The 14,916-nt window shown below is 55.4% G+C and overlaps 2 protein-coding genes and 1 long non-coding RNA gene across 13 annotated transcripts in view; 2 read left to right on the top strand and 1 right to left on the bottom strand.

The window, feature by feature from the left end:
• The first annotated feature begins 47 nt into the window (after positions 1–47).
• On the top strand, positions 48–11,289 carry ZNF683 (zinc finger protein 683). 10 transcript variants are annotated; one of them, XM_070458973.1, is made up of 7 exons: positions 48–281; positions 1,660–2,803; positions 3,563–3,826; positions 4,466–4,691; positions 6,025–6,713; positions 7,802–7,930; positions 9,102–11,289. In XM_070458973.1, exons 3-7 carry the CDS (start codon positions 3,713–3,715, stop codon positions 9,408–9,410), a joined length of 1,467 nt encoding a protein of 488 aa, XP_070315074.1. In that variant the 5' UTR covers positions 48–281; positions 1,660–2,803; positions 3,563–3,712; the 3' UTR covers positions 9,411–11,289. The 10 variants fall into 10 exon arrangements, with proteins under 10 accessions (XP_070315074.1, XP_070315079.1, XP_070315072.1 ...); XM_070458978.1 differs by lacking the exon at positions 1,660–2,803 and having other exon boundaries at positions 3,702–3,826; XM_070458971.1 differs by lacking the exon at positions 1,660–2,803 and having other exon boundaries at positions 3,702–3,831; positions 4,487–4,691.
• Positions 7,059–11,626, bottom strand: LOC139032237 (uncharacterized). The gene is made up of 3 exons (XR_011484765.1): positions 11,487–11,626; positions 7,565–7,709; positions 7,059–7,269 (listed from the first exon to the last, which is right to left on the bottom strand). It is a non-coding gene; the product is annotated as an uncharacterized lncRNA (long non-coding RNA).
• A 367-nt stretch (positions 11,627–11,993) lies between these two features.
• Positions 11,994–14,916, top strand: part of CRYBG2 (crystallin beta-gamma domain containing 2) — a 29,646-nt gene continuing 26,723 nt past the window's right edge. The window contains exons 1-2 of one of the 2 annotated variants that reach the window (XM_070458969.1): positions 11,994–12,317; positions 14,278–14,347. In XM_070458969.1, coding sequence (XP_070315070.1) covers positions 12,202–12,317; positions 14,278–14,347 — 186 coding nt within the window. In that variant the 5' untranslated portion in view covers positions 11,994–12,201. The remainder of the gene's footprint in view (positions 12,318–14,277; positions 14,348–14,916) is intronic. The other variant, XM_020909203.2, reaches the window with a different exon arrangement.

The raw sequence follows: 14,916 nt of genomic DNA, 5'->3' as shown, positions 1-14,916 counted from the left end.
TCACAGTTAAGCCAGTGACATCACAGTGGGCCTGGAGGCTGACAAGGCTAAGGACTTGGCAGGGCCCAAGAGATAGGAACAAGGAAGAGGTTGGCAGGTAGAGGCTACCTGTGTAGAAGGACTGTGTCCTCCTCCCAGGACACTCCTAGCCAGTCCTTTCAGGGGTGGGAGACCTGAAAGTCTCCACAGCCATTTTGGTTGTGTACAGACCATTCTGTGAGTTGGGAGCAGAGTGTGATGCCAGGAGGAGGGAGTGGAGTTGGCAGATGGAAGACAAACGTGTATGTGAATCCTCCTGGGAGATGGGGGGGCACTCCTGTGGGTGCTCAGTGAACTTCTTGCTCCCCTTGATTGCAGCACAGCTGGAGGGGAGGCAGGCTGTGACCTGGGAGGCAGGCTGTAACCTGGGAGGCCGGGAGGGCTGTGGCCTTTGGCGGGAGTAGAGTTCTGGTCAACCAAGAGGGCAAAGAGCACCATGGGAAGGACTCCTTTCAGCTAATCTGAAGGATGCGAGAGGGCAACTGGGATGGGGTAGGGGGAGAGGAGGATGGGGGGGGATGATCTGGGCCCTGGGAATGGCACATTTGAAAAGAGCATGAGGGACAGAAATGAAGCAGTGAGGGTGGGCTGACACTGCCGAGAGACAGTGGAATCTGAGGGTTGGGACTAGACAGCACTTAGCTATTTGCTCTATGTCTCTGAGTGAGTCGCTTACTCTCTCTGAGCTTCGGTTCCTTCATCATGGGGATAATAAAAGACGAAAAGAGAACATTTACGAAGCCCCTAGCTTCGTAATACGTGCCAATATTTTGGCCACCTGATGCAAGGAGCCGACTCACTGGACAAAACTCTGATGCTAGGAAAGATTGAGCGCCAGAAGAGAAGGGGCAGCAGAGGATGAGATGGTTAGATAACATCACTGACTCATTGAACATGAGTTTGAGCAAACTCTGGGAGACAGTGAAGCCTGGCGTGTTGCAGTCCATGGGGTTGCAAAGAGTCAGACATGACTTAGCAACTGAACAACGACAAGCACAGTGGCAGGCATATAGTAAGCTGTTTGTAAAGGTAGCTCTCTACTCTAATCCTTGAAATAGTCCAACCTGAGCCTGATGCTTCATCTATTCTGGGCATGTAGAGTGCAGAATTCATGGTTGTATGCTATAGAAACCATTTCTGGAGGATTTAAGGAGAGGAGGAAATTCCCTGGTGGTCCAGTGGTTAGGACTCTGTGCTTTCAATGCCGAGGGCCCAGGTTTTCACAGTTCAGCAAAGAAACAACAACAACAGAGAGAGAAGAAACTCACTTAAAAGATGTTGGAGGAGTGCAGAGAAGTTCTGCGAAGGCTGCAGAGCCAGGCTTGGAGAACAGGCTGGATCAAGAGCGGCTGGACAGCCCAGAGAGGACTGTGAGACCTGCCTGAACCCCCCTCTTTGAAACTCTGCTCTCCTGGAAGCTGACATAGCACCATCCACAGAGTGGGCTCCCTCAACCTGCCGCCTCGGGACCACCGGCTTCTGATCACAGTCTGGATGGGTACATGTGGTCAGTCTGGTCCATGGCATGTGCCTGCACCATGTGTTGGGGCGGGGAGGTCAAAATTCAGCCTGTTGCCTTTCCGGCTTTTATAGTGGAATGTGCCTTCTGCCTCCTTCCAGCCTCTAGTGAGAGAAAATTCCAGGTGCTGGGCATCCAAAACACCTGGGAAATGTCTACATGGGAAATGAGAATAAGTAGAGAGTGGTCCCTGTCCTTGAGATACAGACATGTAGGGGTCAGTTATGCGGGTAAACGATGGTGACAGGAAGTGGTGGGGGCCATAGTGCAAGTGAGTATCAGCCAGGGGCCAAGCCGGCAGAATAACACGTCCCTTGCTCACATGGAGTTTGAGACGTCCCTGCGCATTCCATGACACCTGGTGGCGTGGCCGGATGGAGCCTGAGGCTTGGGCCGCCGCGTTGGGCCAGACGCTGCGGACACACCAACCGGGGGCAGAATTTGTGTGAGGGCGGGGGAGATGAACCTTCCTCAGCTCTCGGCAGTGATGAAGTTGCTCAGCTGGAAAAGCTGTTTCTGGCCTAAGGGGCCTCCCTTTTCGATACCTGGTCATGCTTCATGGGCATTTTGCCATGTCTCTGACTTTTCTCTCACCCAGTTGGGGCCTCAGCATTCTATCTAAATTGGAGAAAAGGTTCCCAGGACAGAGAAATCAGAGATGGGATGAGGAGGAGGAAGACGTACTTGCTCCCTCTGGGGCCTTTGCTGTGCGAGATCAGATTCCTGCTCACCCCGCTGCCTCTCTCTGTTTCCTCCTACGCTGCCTGCTTTTGTCTCTGCCTGTTCCTGTCCGTGCCACTCCCGTTGCTGTCTTCCCTGCCAACCACCCGTCCCTGTCTCAGCGGGGCCCCCTTCCCTAAAGGACCCCAGCTCCAGCCTCTGAGCCCTGCTCCGTCCCCCTCCTGCTCAGCCATAGGGGTTCCCTGAGAGCCACAGCTAAGGCTCCTCCCCACTCCATCATCCCCCACACTAAAATTCCGGTAGCCCCAGTTTCCTGTGGCCCCCAGCTCCTACAGTGTGGCCTCAGGTAGGCAAAGGCTGGTGGGCGGCTCGCCGGTGTCTCAGGTCCCACTGGGCCCCCTGCCTGCCTGCCAGCCCCCCTCTTCCTATTTGTGGCAACTTCAAATGTAGTGCTTTCCTGTCACCTCTCACACCCACGGGGGCCTCAGACACAGGCAGAGAGGCTGGCTGCCCGCCTGCCCAGCGGCTTCCTTCCCCAGCCAGAGAGGACTTCTGCAGAGCCAGGTGAAGAGCCTCGCGCGGGGCCGCGCCTCCTCCTGCGGTGTTTGGAGACCTGCGGCAGGGTGGGGAGGAGTCAGGGCAGAGGGAGAAGAGACGGGTTTCAGAGGACTGAGACACCCACATAAGGCCGCCAGGCTCTGAGGGGCGCTGGGGTTACAGAGGGGAGAGGGCGAAGGGAGAAGGAGGGGAGCCTTGGGGCTGTGCGACCCTCAGTGAAGTGACCAGCGGAGAAGCGGGCTGCTGACTGAGCAGACAGCTGTCACTACGCAGCTTCCTGTCAAGCCAGTCAGGACGGGGGAACCCCGAGCCCACTTGCTCAGACCAGCGCGGCTGAGGGAGCTGAGCCTGGGAAGTCTGGGTGACAGGACACTGGGGCTCCCTCAGCTGCCCCCCAAAGCTGGTAGGTGAGCTCGGATGTAGGTGGGGAGCCTGTGGTTGATAGAGTCGTGGAGACATCAGCCCCTCGCAGCAAAGAAGACACTAGACTCTCAGTTCCCTGTGGCCCCCGAGGAGGTCTGGAACGTTTTCCTCAGATCTCTGAGCTCACTTGGAAGTATCTCCATGAGACCTCTCTCCCTCCTGTCTTCCCCAGGGATGGGGATCAGGCCAGTTCTCCGCTTCGCCTCTGACTGGCCAGCCTCCATCCAGTTGTTGCTCAGACGTTGCTTCTTCCTGTCTCTACTTGAGAGCGTCATTGGCTTCTAAATGTCTGTGTCGAGAGAGTCCTTTCACGTCAGCCACTCCAACCCTCCCATTTTGCAGATAAAGAAACTGAGGCCAGGAGAGGCAGTGACTGGCTCAAGGTCACACAGTGATTTCCCGGGAGAGCCGGCCCTGGAAGTCAGGCTCCTATTTGGAGGACCTTCACTGCTCACCTGTGATTGACCTGTCTTCCCAGCAGGTGGCAGGGGCATGAAGGGGGAGCCCTCTCCAGAGCTGGGTTGTTGCCACAAGACCAAGCTCCTGGGGAGCACAGGGGATTCTCTGTCCCCCCACCTGGACTCCCAGCTCTGCCAAGATGGCCAGGTAAGGTGAGGTTCCGGTCCTATCTCTGAGCCCAGGATGCTTCTGGAAGGAGGGGAGGTTAGGAAGTGGGGTGGGGGGTGGATCTGAAGGGACCTGGATTCTCCTGGTTCTGAGCACCTCTACCCCAGCACCTCACAAGAACGCTCCCTCAGAGGGGCCAGAGACCCGCTCCCATGCCCCAGGGCCAGACTCTCTGTGGGACATGAGAAGGGACAGGCCATGCAGAGCTGAGTGCCACGGGGGCCTGGGCCTTGGAGCAGGCTCAGGGTCCTCCTGTGGGGTACACAGTCTTTCATGAGGGGTTTTTCTCTTAAGTTCACCTTGGATCCATTGAGAACATGGTAGATAGTCTGAGACAGAGTGGGATGAGGGTGGTGAGGAAGGATGGGTGGGAGGGAAGAACAGGGCTGGGTGGGGGGTTCTGGGGCAGGGGTAGGGCAACCCTGGGGGTGGACGTGTAAGTCCCTTGGAAAGGAAATGTGGATGAGGGAAGGGGAAGCCCTCTGAGGGATGGATATGGCAGAGGTGAGTGTATGTGTGTATGTGAGGGAGGGTGTGGGTCTTAGCTTCTCCTTCCCCTTTGGAAATCAAACTTGGGGTGGGACCATCTCAGCGGACTTCCGGTCCCCACCCCCCAAGCCCCTTCCCTCTGCCTACCAGGTCTTCCCAGCCTTCAAGCCACATCCAGACATAGTGGATCCTCATGGCCAGTCCTGGGCCAGCTGGCTCTGCCCATGGCCGCTGGCACCAGCCAAGTCTGCCCTGCTGGCCTGCCCCCAGGGCCTGGACCTATACCTGTGCGCCCTGCAGTCGACAACCCCAGCAGCAGCCCCGCGGGGTCTCAGAGAGGATGCTTTGAGCACACGTAAGCCCAGGGCGCAGGGCCGCACCTGGGGGAGGTGGGAGGTGGGGGGAGTATTGTTAGGTTTGAGGAGGAGAGACGGAGCAGACCCAGGGTCCCAGGTGAGGACGGAGCCTCAAGTATATGCTGCTTCCACATTTTGATCTGGAGCTCTGGCCTGGGCTCGTGTAGAACTCTCAGGTGGTGACATCTGAGCAGAGGAGGTGGGCAGTGGTTTTTCTCAGGCATGGGTGTGGGATCTGGTGGAGGTGTAGCCACAGTTCCAGGAGTTGAGGGTGGGTGCTCTGTCTGCTTAGAACACTTGAGCTAGAGGGGCCTGTGTTATCAGGCAGGAAGCTTGCTTGGGAGGCAGGGAGTCGGGGGGTGGTTCTGCCCCTTCTAGCTCTCTGACCTCGAGCACATCACAGAAGCCAGTTTCTGCTTTCACAAAAGGACCCTCTCACTATACCTCCACGATTACTGCCTACAGTACACCATTTCCTTATGCAACTCAACCTGGAGGGCAGGGACGATGTTGCTGTGTCCAGCACAGAGTAACACAGCCCAGTAAAGCTGGTTGACGCAATCAGTGAGGATCCAAGCAGACAATCTACTTTTGAATATTGATACACATTTAGTATTTTACTTGATCTCACTCTTAGTTTAACTCCTACCTCACCGGCTGTTGCACCTCACTCTCCCTTGTTAGCGCTCCTTGACTTACCCTCCTGAGTCTTCCCATGCTCAAGAATTCCGTCCAGGGCTGCCTCCTTGTCTCTCCCCTCATCCCTTCTCCTTCTCCTCCTCTCCTCTCTTCCATTCTTCCCCTCTTCTCTCCTGTTCTCTTTAGCAGTTTGTTGAAACTTCCTGCAATACTAGAAAGGTTCTGTACTTGTGCTATCTGACACCTGAGCCTTTTAAATGTGGCTAGTACAAATGAGAAGCTGTTTTTTTTTTGTTTGTTTGTTTTTGTACTTAAAGGTGTACGGTGGCTACCGTTTTGGACACAGCAGATCTAGGACCATCCTTTATGTGATCTCATTTGGCACCCAGATTTTTGTCTCCAGCTCAGGCTGCTCCTTTAATGTCTAAACCAATTCATCCAACTGGCCTTCTGACTTCTCTACCTGCATGTCTAATAGGCTTCTTGAATCATTTTCACTCCCTGAAATGATTACACACTTTACAAATGCCAGCCTCTTTATCAGCAAGGGCGATGGCAGACCAGGAAAGCCCAGAGAAAGGAGATGCCATGCAGGCTACAGTCCTCTCTCAGGTCGGAGCCAGGCAGCTTAGGTGCAGAGCTGACCTTGACCCCAGGCTGGGTGGCCCTCACCATCTTCCTTTTTCTGCTCAGGGCACCTGCCACCAAGGCTGCCTGCCAGCTCCTCCAATGGCGAGAAACTCCCAGCCAAGTGTCCTCCGAGCAGGGACAAGATGGGAAGCCAGACAGAAAGAGCTGGCAAGGGGTCCCCCTGCCCATCCTTCTCTCCTCCCAACAGTTCTTCCCTAAATTCTTGGCAAAATAAGAAGAGCCCCTTGGCTTTCTGCTCCTGCTCCACACCCCCACCCAACTCCAAAGAACTCTCCTCCCACTTCCGCCCATTCTACCCTGCCTACCCATTTTTCCTGCCCCCTCCTTACCTGGTCACGTGGGGGGGCCTACCTTCAGTGCAGTGTCCCCCCCTCTTCAAGCTGCCCCAAGACACCCCGTATGCCACCATGGCTGTGCCCAGCTTGCTGATTAACGTCAATGAGCCTGAGCACCCCAGCACCTGGGCGGAGACCCTGCGCCCCTACCCAGGGGCCTGTCAAGACTCCGGCCAAACCCAACCCTCCCAGAGTCAGAATCCGGGCCCTGCCACTGCCAGGACCTACTCCACGGGACCGGAGCGGGCTGGCAGGGCGGCTGCAGGAAAGCGGGCCCCGCCGGGCTCCCAGGCTGGCTCTGCAGCGCTGCCTTACCCGCTGAAGAAAGAGAACGGCAGAATCCTGTACGAGTGCAACGTGTGCAGTAAGAGCTTCGGGCAGCTCTCCAACCTCAAGGTATCTGCCTCCAGGCCCCCAGGGTTCCCACCGGGCATCCTTCGATGACCCCTTCCCATCCTGCTTCTAGAATCAAGGACCTGGGGCAGGGGGAACTCCAAGGCAACCTCTAGGGCCTGTGACTTTGGCTGGCTCATTTGGCCTCGCAGTTTCACTGTAGAGAGGAGTCCTCTCCACACCAAAGATTGTCCATGAGATCGTCTCATTTCAGCTAAAAATAGAGAAACCGAGGAAAGATGTTTCCAAGGTTACCTTGATTTAAGGGTGCAGCCAGGTCTCCATCTGAGTCTCTCAATATCTAGGGCAAAGTTCTTTCTTGAAGAGTCATGCTCTCTGATTCCCTGGTAATCTTCCTCTTGTTTATTTATTTAAAGGTCAGGTCGGGGAACAGATGAATTTTAGTGAATCTAGACCTGACAACCAGCCTTTTTCAATTGGGATCCAACACAACAGCAGTGTGCTGTAGGCGTCATTATAGGCATCTTCCAGAAGGGGGAGACCATGGACATATCTCTCTATCGGCCAAGATCTGACGTTAGGGGCAAGTTGGCACCTGCTGAAATAGAGGAAAATTTACTGATTGTTGGAGAACAGATCTTCTGCATCCTCTCGGGCATGAGTTCTTAAATGTTAATGAGCCTCAAACCACCTGGAGAGCTGGCCCCAGCCCTCGGCCTGCCCTAAGCCCCAGCCCCAGAGATTTCTGTTCAGCTGCTCTGCGGGTGGGGCCTGAGAGTCTGCCTTTCTAACACCCTCCCACGTGATGCTGATGCTTCTGGTCTGTGGACCACACTTTGAGAAGCACTGCACAAGATATATATCTAAGGGGGTACACATGGGGTACCCCTTACCTGGCCTGTTGACCTTGGCCACCTCCATCTTCCCTCCAGCAGGGCAGCAGAGAGCGCGAGGGGAGCCTGGGGAACGGTAGATTGGCCTTCAGGGAGGTGATACAGAGGCAGGGGGATTGAAGGGCCTTGATGCCAAAAAGGGGTCCTGCGGGGATGAGGGTAGAGATTTGAAGAGGATCCCTGGCCCTGATGGGGGGGTCTGGGCGGTTGACAGCATTTCTCCCACACCTGGCTCAGGTCCATCTGCGTGTGCACAGCGGGGAACGCCCGTTCCAGTGTGCCCTGTGCCAGAAGAGTTTCACCCAGCTTGCCCACCTGCAGAAGCACCACCTGGTGCATACTGGGGAGCGGCCCCACGAGTGCCCGGTGAGACCCTCCGCCCCCTCCCCTGTCCTCCTGCAGGCTGGGGAGGAGTGCTAGGCCCCTGGGGGATGGCACCTGTGGCCTCCATTCCTCCACCGTCCTGAGAAAATGGTGCTGGGCAGGAGGCAAGGTTGGGGGGAGGGAGGGGAACGGAAGGGCCAGGGTGCGCTACTGGAGGACACTCCCTGGGCCTGGAGGGGAGAATAGAGATGTATGTCTGGGAGTGGAAAAGAATGAAGTTGGAGGTCCTGGGGAGCGGACACCCCTTGGCGACTTCCCAGCATAGTCGGAGGAGTTAATGCTAGTGTGTGTGCAAAGTCTATGAACACTAGTGATAACATCAGCTCAGTGTTAGCTCCCTCCCTCTTTGAGCTTCACCATGTCTCCAGGGAGTTCGGAAGGGCCAGAAGTATTTCCCTGTTTTACAGAGGCAGAAACGAAAGCAGCATAATGGTGACAGTCTAGGCTACCTGGGTTCAAATCTTAGCCCCGCCTCCAATTTGCTATGTGAGCTTTGGCTACTGGCCTCATTCCTCTAAGCCTCTGCATGTTCCCTGTTAATATAGAAGTAGTGCTTAGTTCCGATTCTCCAGTCCTGGAGAAGACTACATAAGACCAACTCCTGGCACTCGGCTGCTGCTGCTGCTGCTGCTAAGTCGCTTCAGTCGTGTCCTACTCTGTGCAATCCCATAGACGGCAGCCCACCAGACTTCGCCGTCCATGGGATTTTCCAGGCAAGAGTACTGGAGTGGGGTGCCATTGCCTTCTCCGTGGCACGCGGCAGCTCCCAGTAAATGTTAATTACGTGCACCGAAGCCGCAGCCCCACGCTTAAGGGTTCTGTGTGATTATCTCATTCAGTCCTCCATGCCTACGAGCTTAGGTATTAATAGTCTCATGTCAACCATCAAGAGAGCACGGCTCAGAGTACAAGGTCATGTCTCCTGCACAAGGTCATGCAGGGAGTAGAAGAACCAGGGTACTGACCCAGTCTGCCTGGCTCCAATGTGCCAGATACCGTGGTCCCAGGGAGGAATCATGGGGGAAAGCTTCCAGGCCTGCATCACAGGGAGGTGGTGGTGGTGGGGTGGGGTGGTTTCAAGATGGGGAGGGGGGAGCAGAGATCCTGGGTGAACCAGGCAGGCAGAGCTAATACCAGTGCCCATTCCCATCAGATGTGTCACAAGCGCTTCAGCAGCTCCAGCAACCTCAAGACCCACCTGCGCCTGCACTCGGGGGCGCGGCCTTTCCAGTGCAGTGTCTGCCCAAGTCGCTTCACCCAGCTCGTTCATCTGAAGCTGCACCTTCGTCTGCATGCCTCACGGCCCTGCGGTCTGGCTCACACCCACCTGCCCCTGGCATCTCTCACCTACCTTGCCCGCTGGCATCAGGGGGCCCTAGATCTTCTGGCAGTGCCATCAGAGAGGCAGATGGACTGGGACGTGGACAAGGTCAAGGTGTCCTCAGCATCCCGGGGCAAGTAAGGGCCTAAGCCAGGGTGCTAGGTCTGCCCTGGGGAGGGGGCAGGAGCAGAGCAATGAAAGGATTTTCTCTACAATGAATTGAGGCCTCCTGAGCTTCAATAGTGCAGGGGGAGGTCAGAGTGTATTTGTCAGACTTCACGTCCCACTCCACCTGGCAGGTCATGGGACACAGGCAGGAAGAGACTATGCTGCCCACTGTGTGTGTGTGTGTGTGTGTGTGTGTGTGTTTGTGTGTATGTGTGTGTGTTGGGGGGTGCCTGCAGCCATCTACCTCTGGCTGGGTTTGAGCTCCACTCTCTGGGACCTATCTGGGACCAGGCCCTCCATCTCAGCTCGCTGATGGACAGTTCAGCCTTCCAGGTCTCTGCAGGGTGCAGACTGTGGTGCTGTGGTGCTGAGCATAGGGCACTCTTTTCTGAACCAGCACCTGTCCAGATGTCTGACTGCTGCTTCCCACAACCTCCTTGTCTCTCAGTTTCTAGAGGCCACTGTGCCCCCTCAGCTGGTACTCCCTGCCATGGTTGGATGGGACACATTCATCTCCCTCTGTACATGCCAGGATCTGAGCCTCCTGTGGGAGAGGCAGGAATACAGGGATGTCAGGGTCCACTCATGACCCAGAAGCAAGATGTCCCCCTGTGTGTCAAGGACTTGTCATCCCAGAGGACAAACAGCTAAGGGGGTACCGAGCTTGGGGAAGGGGTAGAGGCCCTACAAGGACTAGAGATAGGGAAGAACTGGCAGAGAGAACCTGGGAACTAGGGCCCTCCTGATGGTTTTTCTCCCTGGAGTCCCAGAGGAACCCCTCAGGTATGTGAAGTGTGCCCTCCCCCCGAGAGAGTGGTGGCATTAGATGGGAAAGAGTACTGCCCTTTGGGGTATAGGAAGCCCAGGTTATAATCACAACAGTAGCTATTATTAAGTAATAATTTGTTGTTGTTCAATCACTAAGTCAAGTCTGACTCTTGGCAACCCCATGGACTGCAGTACACCAAGCTTCCTTGTCCTTCACTGTCTCCTGGAGTTCGCTCATATTCATGTCCATTAAGTCAGTGATGCTATCTAACCATCTCATCCTCTGTTGTCCCCTTCTCCTCTTGCCCTCAGTCTTTCCAAGCATTAGGGTTTTTTCCCCAATGAGTCGGCTCTTTATATCAGGTGATCAAAGTATTGGAGCTTCAGCTTCAGCATCAGTCCTTCCAGTGAATATTCAAGGTTAATTTCCTATAGGATTGACTGGTTTGATTTCCCAGTCCAAGGGACTCTCAAGAGTCTTCTCCAGCACCACAATTCAAAAGCATCAATTCTTTGGTGCTCAGCCTGCTTTATAGTCTCTCATATCCTACATGACTACTGGAAAAACCATAGCTTTGATTATATAGAACTTTATCAGCAAAGTGATGTCTCTGCTTTTTAACATGCTTTCTAGGTTTGTCATAGGTTTCCTTCCAAGGAGCTAGCATCTTTTAATTTCATGACCGCAGTCACCATCAGCAACGATTTTGCGTGCATGCTAAGACTCTTCAGTCTTGTCCAACTCTTTGCGACTTATGGACTGTAGCCTGCCAGGTTCCTCTGTCCATGGGATTCTCCAGGCAAGAATACTGGAGTGGTTGCCATTTCTTCCTCCAGGGGATCTTCCCAACCCAAGGATCTTATTTCTCCTGCATTGACAGGTGGGTTCTTTATCCCTAGCGCCACCTAGGAAGCCCAACAGTGATTTTGGAACCCAAGAAAAGAAAATCTGTCACTGCTTCCACTTTTTCCCCTTCTGTTTGTCATGAAATCATGCCATGAAGATCATGGATGCCATATTAGTTTTTTGAATGTTATGTCCTAAGCCAGTTTTTAAATTATTAAATAATTATTATTGGGCTTCCTTGCTGCCTCAGATGGTAAAGAATCTGCCTGCAATGTGGGAGACCCAGGTTCGATCCCTGGGTCGGGAAGATTCCCTGAAGACGGGAATGGCAAATCACTCCAGGATTCTTGCCTGGAAAACTCCATGGACAGAGGAGCCTGGCAGTCTACGGTTATAAATATTAATAGCTGGCCAACTTCCAGCAGGGGGCATACCTGTGAGTTTCAGATTGGCTTCCCCACCACGGTACAGGACGAGATTTTCGCTGTGCCCTAGGGTCTGCAGGACCGAGAGATAGCTCACTCTCATTGGGCAGTCTCACCAGCAGGGCGAGGGCAGGGTTGGCTTCCGTCCCTACCAATAATCACGGACTAGGTTCCAAACCCACTCGATCAACCGCTTGGCCCCGCCCAACAAGCCAACCACTCAGGCTAGGCAACCCCAAGACCACGCCCATTACCGCCTCTGGCTCCGCCCTTGCATTCTAGCCCCTCCTCCGGGGCGGGGGCGCTGAAAAGACCCTGGGCTCGGTCTAACCTCCTGGCCCTGTTTTCCCGCCCACCTTGTGCAGGCCCAACTTGAGGTCTTTCAGCACCCTGACCAGTGGGTCCCCTGGCGCTTCCGGAGGCCTAAAGACGTAGCGCGGTCAGGGCCAGGAGCTGGGTCCCCGGGAGCGGGGCAGGGGTGCGGGGGAGGATCGGGGGGAGAGGGGGTGGGCGGGGTGGAGACGACCCCTGCAGAGCGCAGCCCCTAGCCCTGGAGCTTGGGCAGTATGTGGATCGGTCCCACTCCCCCGCCCACACGGACTTCGGGCTGGGCGCTGTTTGCTCAAGGGGGGCGGGCCGGAGGAGGCGTATCTCTGCAAATGAGCGGGATCCGGGTGGCCCCCGCGGCCCCGGAGCAGTCAGTGCCCGGGACCTTGCCCTCGCCATGGCCGAGCGGCGCGGGGGCCTAGGGGCCCGCCTGGCTCGCCGCCTGGCCGGGCTAAGGGTCCGGAGGGAGCGCAAGGGGAAGCGGACCCCGAAGGAGGCCAGATCCCGGGATAGGTGAGGGGTTTGGAGGAGGGGCGCCCCGGGCGCCCCTGGGCCCGAGGGTGTGGATGTGTGTCTTGGAGTGTGCAGTGGATGTTTGAGTAAGCTTGTCTGAGTGACTGGGAGCATTAAAATATACCGACCCGTGTACTACGATTTGGGGTATGTGGACTTTATAAAATCCCTGTACTTTTTAAAACCTTTACAACAATTTTGCAGTTTCCTAAGTCTGGCGGGTGGCCAGGGAACTCCTGATTTCCTCTCTGAAGATAATTGAAAGGCAAATACGGTGGCACCTCCTGCCCTTGTGGACTTTGATTCTCTCATCACAGGCCAGTTTAACTCTGGTCTTCATGTCACTTTGTCATGAGTATGACAGGCTCCTGAGTTGGCTTAGACTGCACTGTATTTGCCCTTTCATGACATGAAGAGGCTTTTCCCCATCTTCCTAGATTGTATTAACAATAAACTTATTTGCCACTTGCTTGATGCTTCTCCTGGATTATCTCATTTAATCCTCCCAGCAGCTGTACCAGGCAGGTATTTTGTGTGAGTCAGATACGGAAATGGAGGTTCAGAGACATGATGTCACCTCTCCAGTCACACAGCTCAGAACTGGTGGGGCTGGGACACAAACTTCTGTAGTCTGACTCCAGGGCCCACAGCCTGAAGCCCTGGGCTGCTCTGTTGCCTTGAGAGATTTCAGAACTCAAGCAAGAGGGCCAGAGTTCTGTCCTAACCCTAGAGGCCACTGGCCACATGAGCTCGAACAAATCGCTACATCTCTCTTAGCCAGTTCACCAGTACCTGATGTGTGACAGGCAGAGAAAAGGCTGTATGGATTGCCAGGCTGAATGGCTGAGACAGGGATAGAGAAGAGGGCCCCAGGAGCTCACAGGCCCCATGTCTGCAAAGAACGTCAGGAGTGATCACAGGCACGAGTGTCTTCGCAGTTCTGATCTTATCGATGTAGCTGTCTCCGGCCTGCCCTGGGAGGAGTGCAGGCCTGGTTGAGCCCAGGGTGAGGGAAGGGGTTTGTGCTGCTCTCACACCAAAGAGAGCAGGGACGGTAGGGTCTAGCCACCCTAAACCTGGAAGCCTGGGTGCCCGGGGGTGCCCACACCCTGCCAGCGCCCAGCCTGGAAGACACACCCCCTCCTTTTACCCCATCTGGCAGGAACTTGCCCTGTAGGCCCAGATGGCACTGTTCCTCCCTTTCTTTCTCCGCTTGAGAGGAGGCAGGGTTGTAGGTGAGTCAGGGAGAGGGAGGGACGGGTAGGGACTGCGCATGCTCCTGGGGCCAGCCTGATGATACATTCCATGTGTGCACTTGGACTTGGTTCTCACTGGCCGTGGGAATGGGACTCTGGCTCAGAGGGACAGGCCCCTGATCCCTGCTGGTTGCCTGGAGTAGGGGGCAGAGTGCACGGAGTGGGCAGCCAAGGCCCTTCGTCTTCTTGCCCCTGTTAGAGGGGTGATGCCCAGCCAGGCTTTGGAGTGAGACCATCCATCCTAATGTCTTAACTCCACTAGCTGTGTGACTTTACCACTCTGGACCTCAGTTTCCTTATCTGAAAAATGAGGACACTGCTATCTACCCTTTAGGATTATTGTGAGGCTTAAAGGGGATTATGGAGGTGTAATACCTAGTGCTAAACCTGGCATAGGGTGGGCCTCAGCAAATGGCAAGCTTTTGAATTACTAGGGTACTGTCCTTTTTCTGTATTCTGGTCCTGATATAGGCCTAGTCCCCATATTGTTCCAGGCCCATCCCTTTCTCTCTGTCCCTGGGGCTGGAGTGGACAGGTGAGGGAGGGGGCAGAGAGAAGGCTGTGCATATAGACCTCCCCTGCCCCCCAAGACTTCAGGTGCTCATCCTCCCTGCGGGGGCCCTTAGAGACAAGGGCCATCAGGTCCAGTCTGGGGCAGGAGACAAGGAGCCTACTTCACTCCCTCCCCTGTGCTTCCTTCCCAGGCCCTGGGGTGGCCAGAGCTGCCCTGACCTGGCCCAGGGCCAGGGCAGCACCAGCAAAGTCAGCCTCAAGGTAGGAGAGAATCCTAGGGTTGGGGAGGGGAGGGGAGGGGAGCAGAAGCTCTTGGGATGGGCTGGGCTGGCCCTGAGAACCCTGACTTACAAGTTAGGCAACTGCAGTTCTCTCATACCTCCTCTGCCAGGGATTCACTCTGTGACCCTGGGCAGATCACTCCACTTCTGAACCTCAGCTTCCCCATCTGGAAAATGGGGACAATCATACCTCAGGGCTGTTGTGAGAATTAAGGTATCAGATGTAGGACATCCAGCATGGGGCCCAGATGCTCAGGAAACAGCTTCCTAATGTCAGGGCCCCTGGAGGAGGCATGGAGGGGCAGTACGTGTTCTCAGGACCCCATTTTCCACACTCCCTCCTTTAGCTTGACCTTCCCCATCTTTGACTCCCTTTTCCCACATCCTGGCATGGCCCCCAGGGGTGACACTGGGCCAGTGGCTTAACCTTCTGGCCACAGTTTCCCCATCCTCAGCAGGGACCTGAGCCATGGATTGGACAGAGGCAAGGTCCCCCACCCTCCATCCCCTGGAGGAGCAGAGGGCTTCCTCTAGAGATGGCTCAAGCAG

Source organism: Odocoileus virginianus, chromosome 30 (assembly GCF_023699985.2).
Source record: "Odocoileus virginianus isolate 20LAN1187 ecotype Illinois chromosome 30, Ovbor_1.2, whole genome shotgun sequence".
NCBI classification, from domain to species: domain Eukaryota; kingdom Metazoa; phylum Chordata; class Mammalia; order Artiodactyla; family Cervidae; genus Odocoileus; species Odocoileus virginianus.
This window is presented reverse-complemented; position numbering and strand designations above follow the sequence as displayed.

Coding starts and splice junctions, on each gene's coding strand:
- ZNF683 (XM_070458970.1), top strand. CDS start 238: ATGCCAGGAGGAGGGAGTGGAGTTGGCAGATGGAAGACAAACGT. Junction 3,832..4,486: donor TGCCAAGATGGCCAGGTAAG/GTGAGGTTCCGG, acceptor TCTGCCTACCAG/GTCTTCCCAGCCTTCAAGCC. Junction 4,692..6,024: donor AGAGGATGCTTTGAGCACAC/GTAAGCCCAGGG, acceptor TTTTCTGCTCAG/GGCACCTGCCACCAAGGCTG.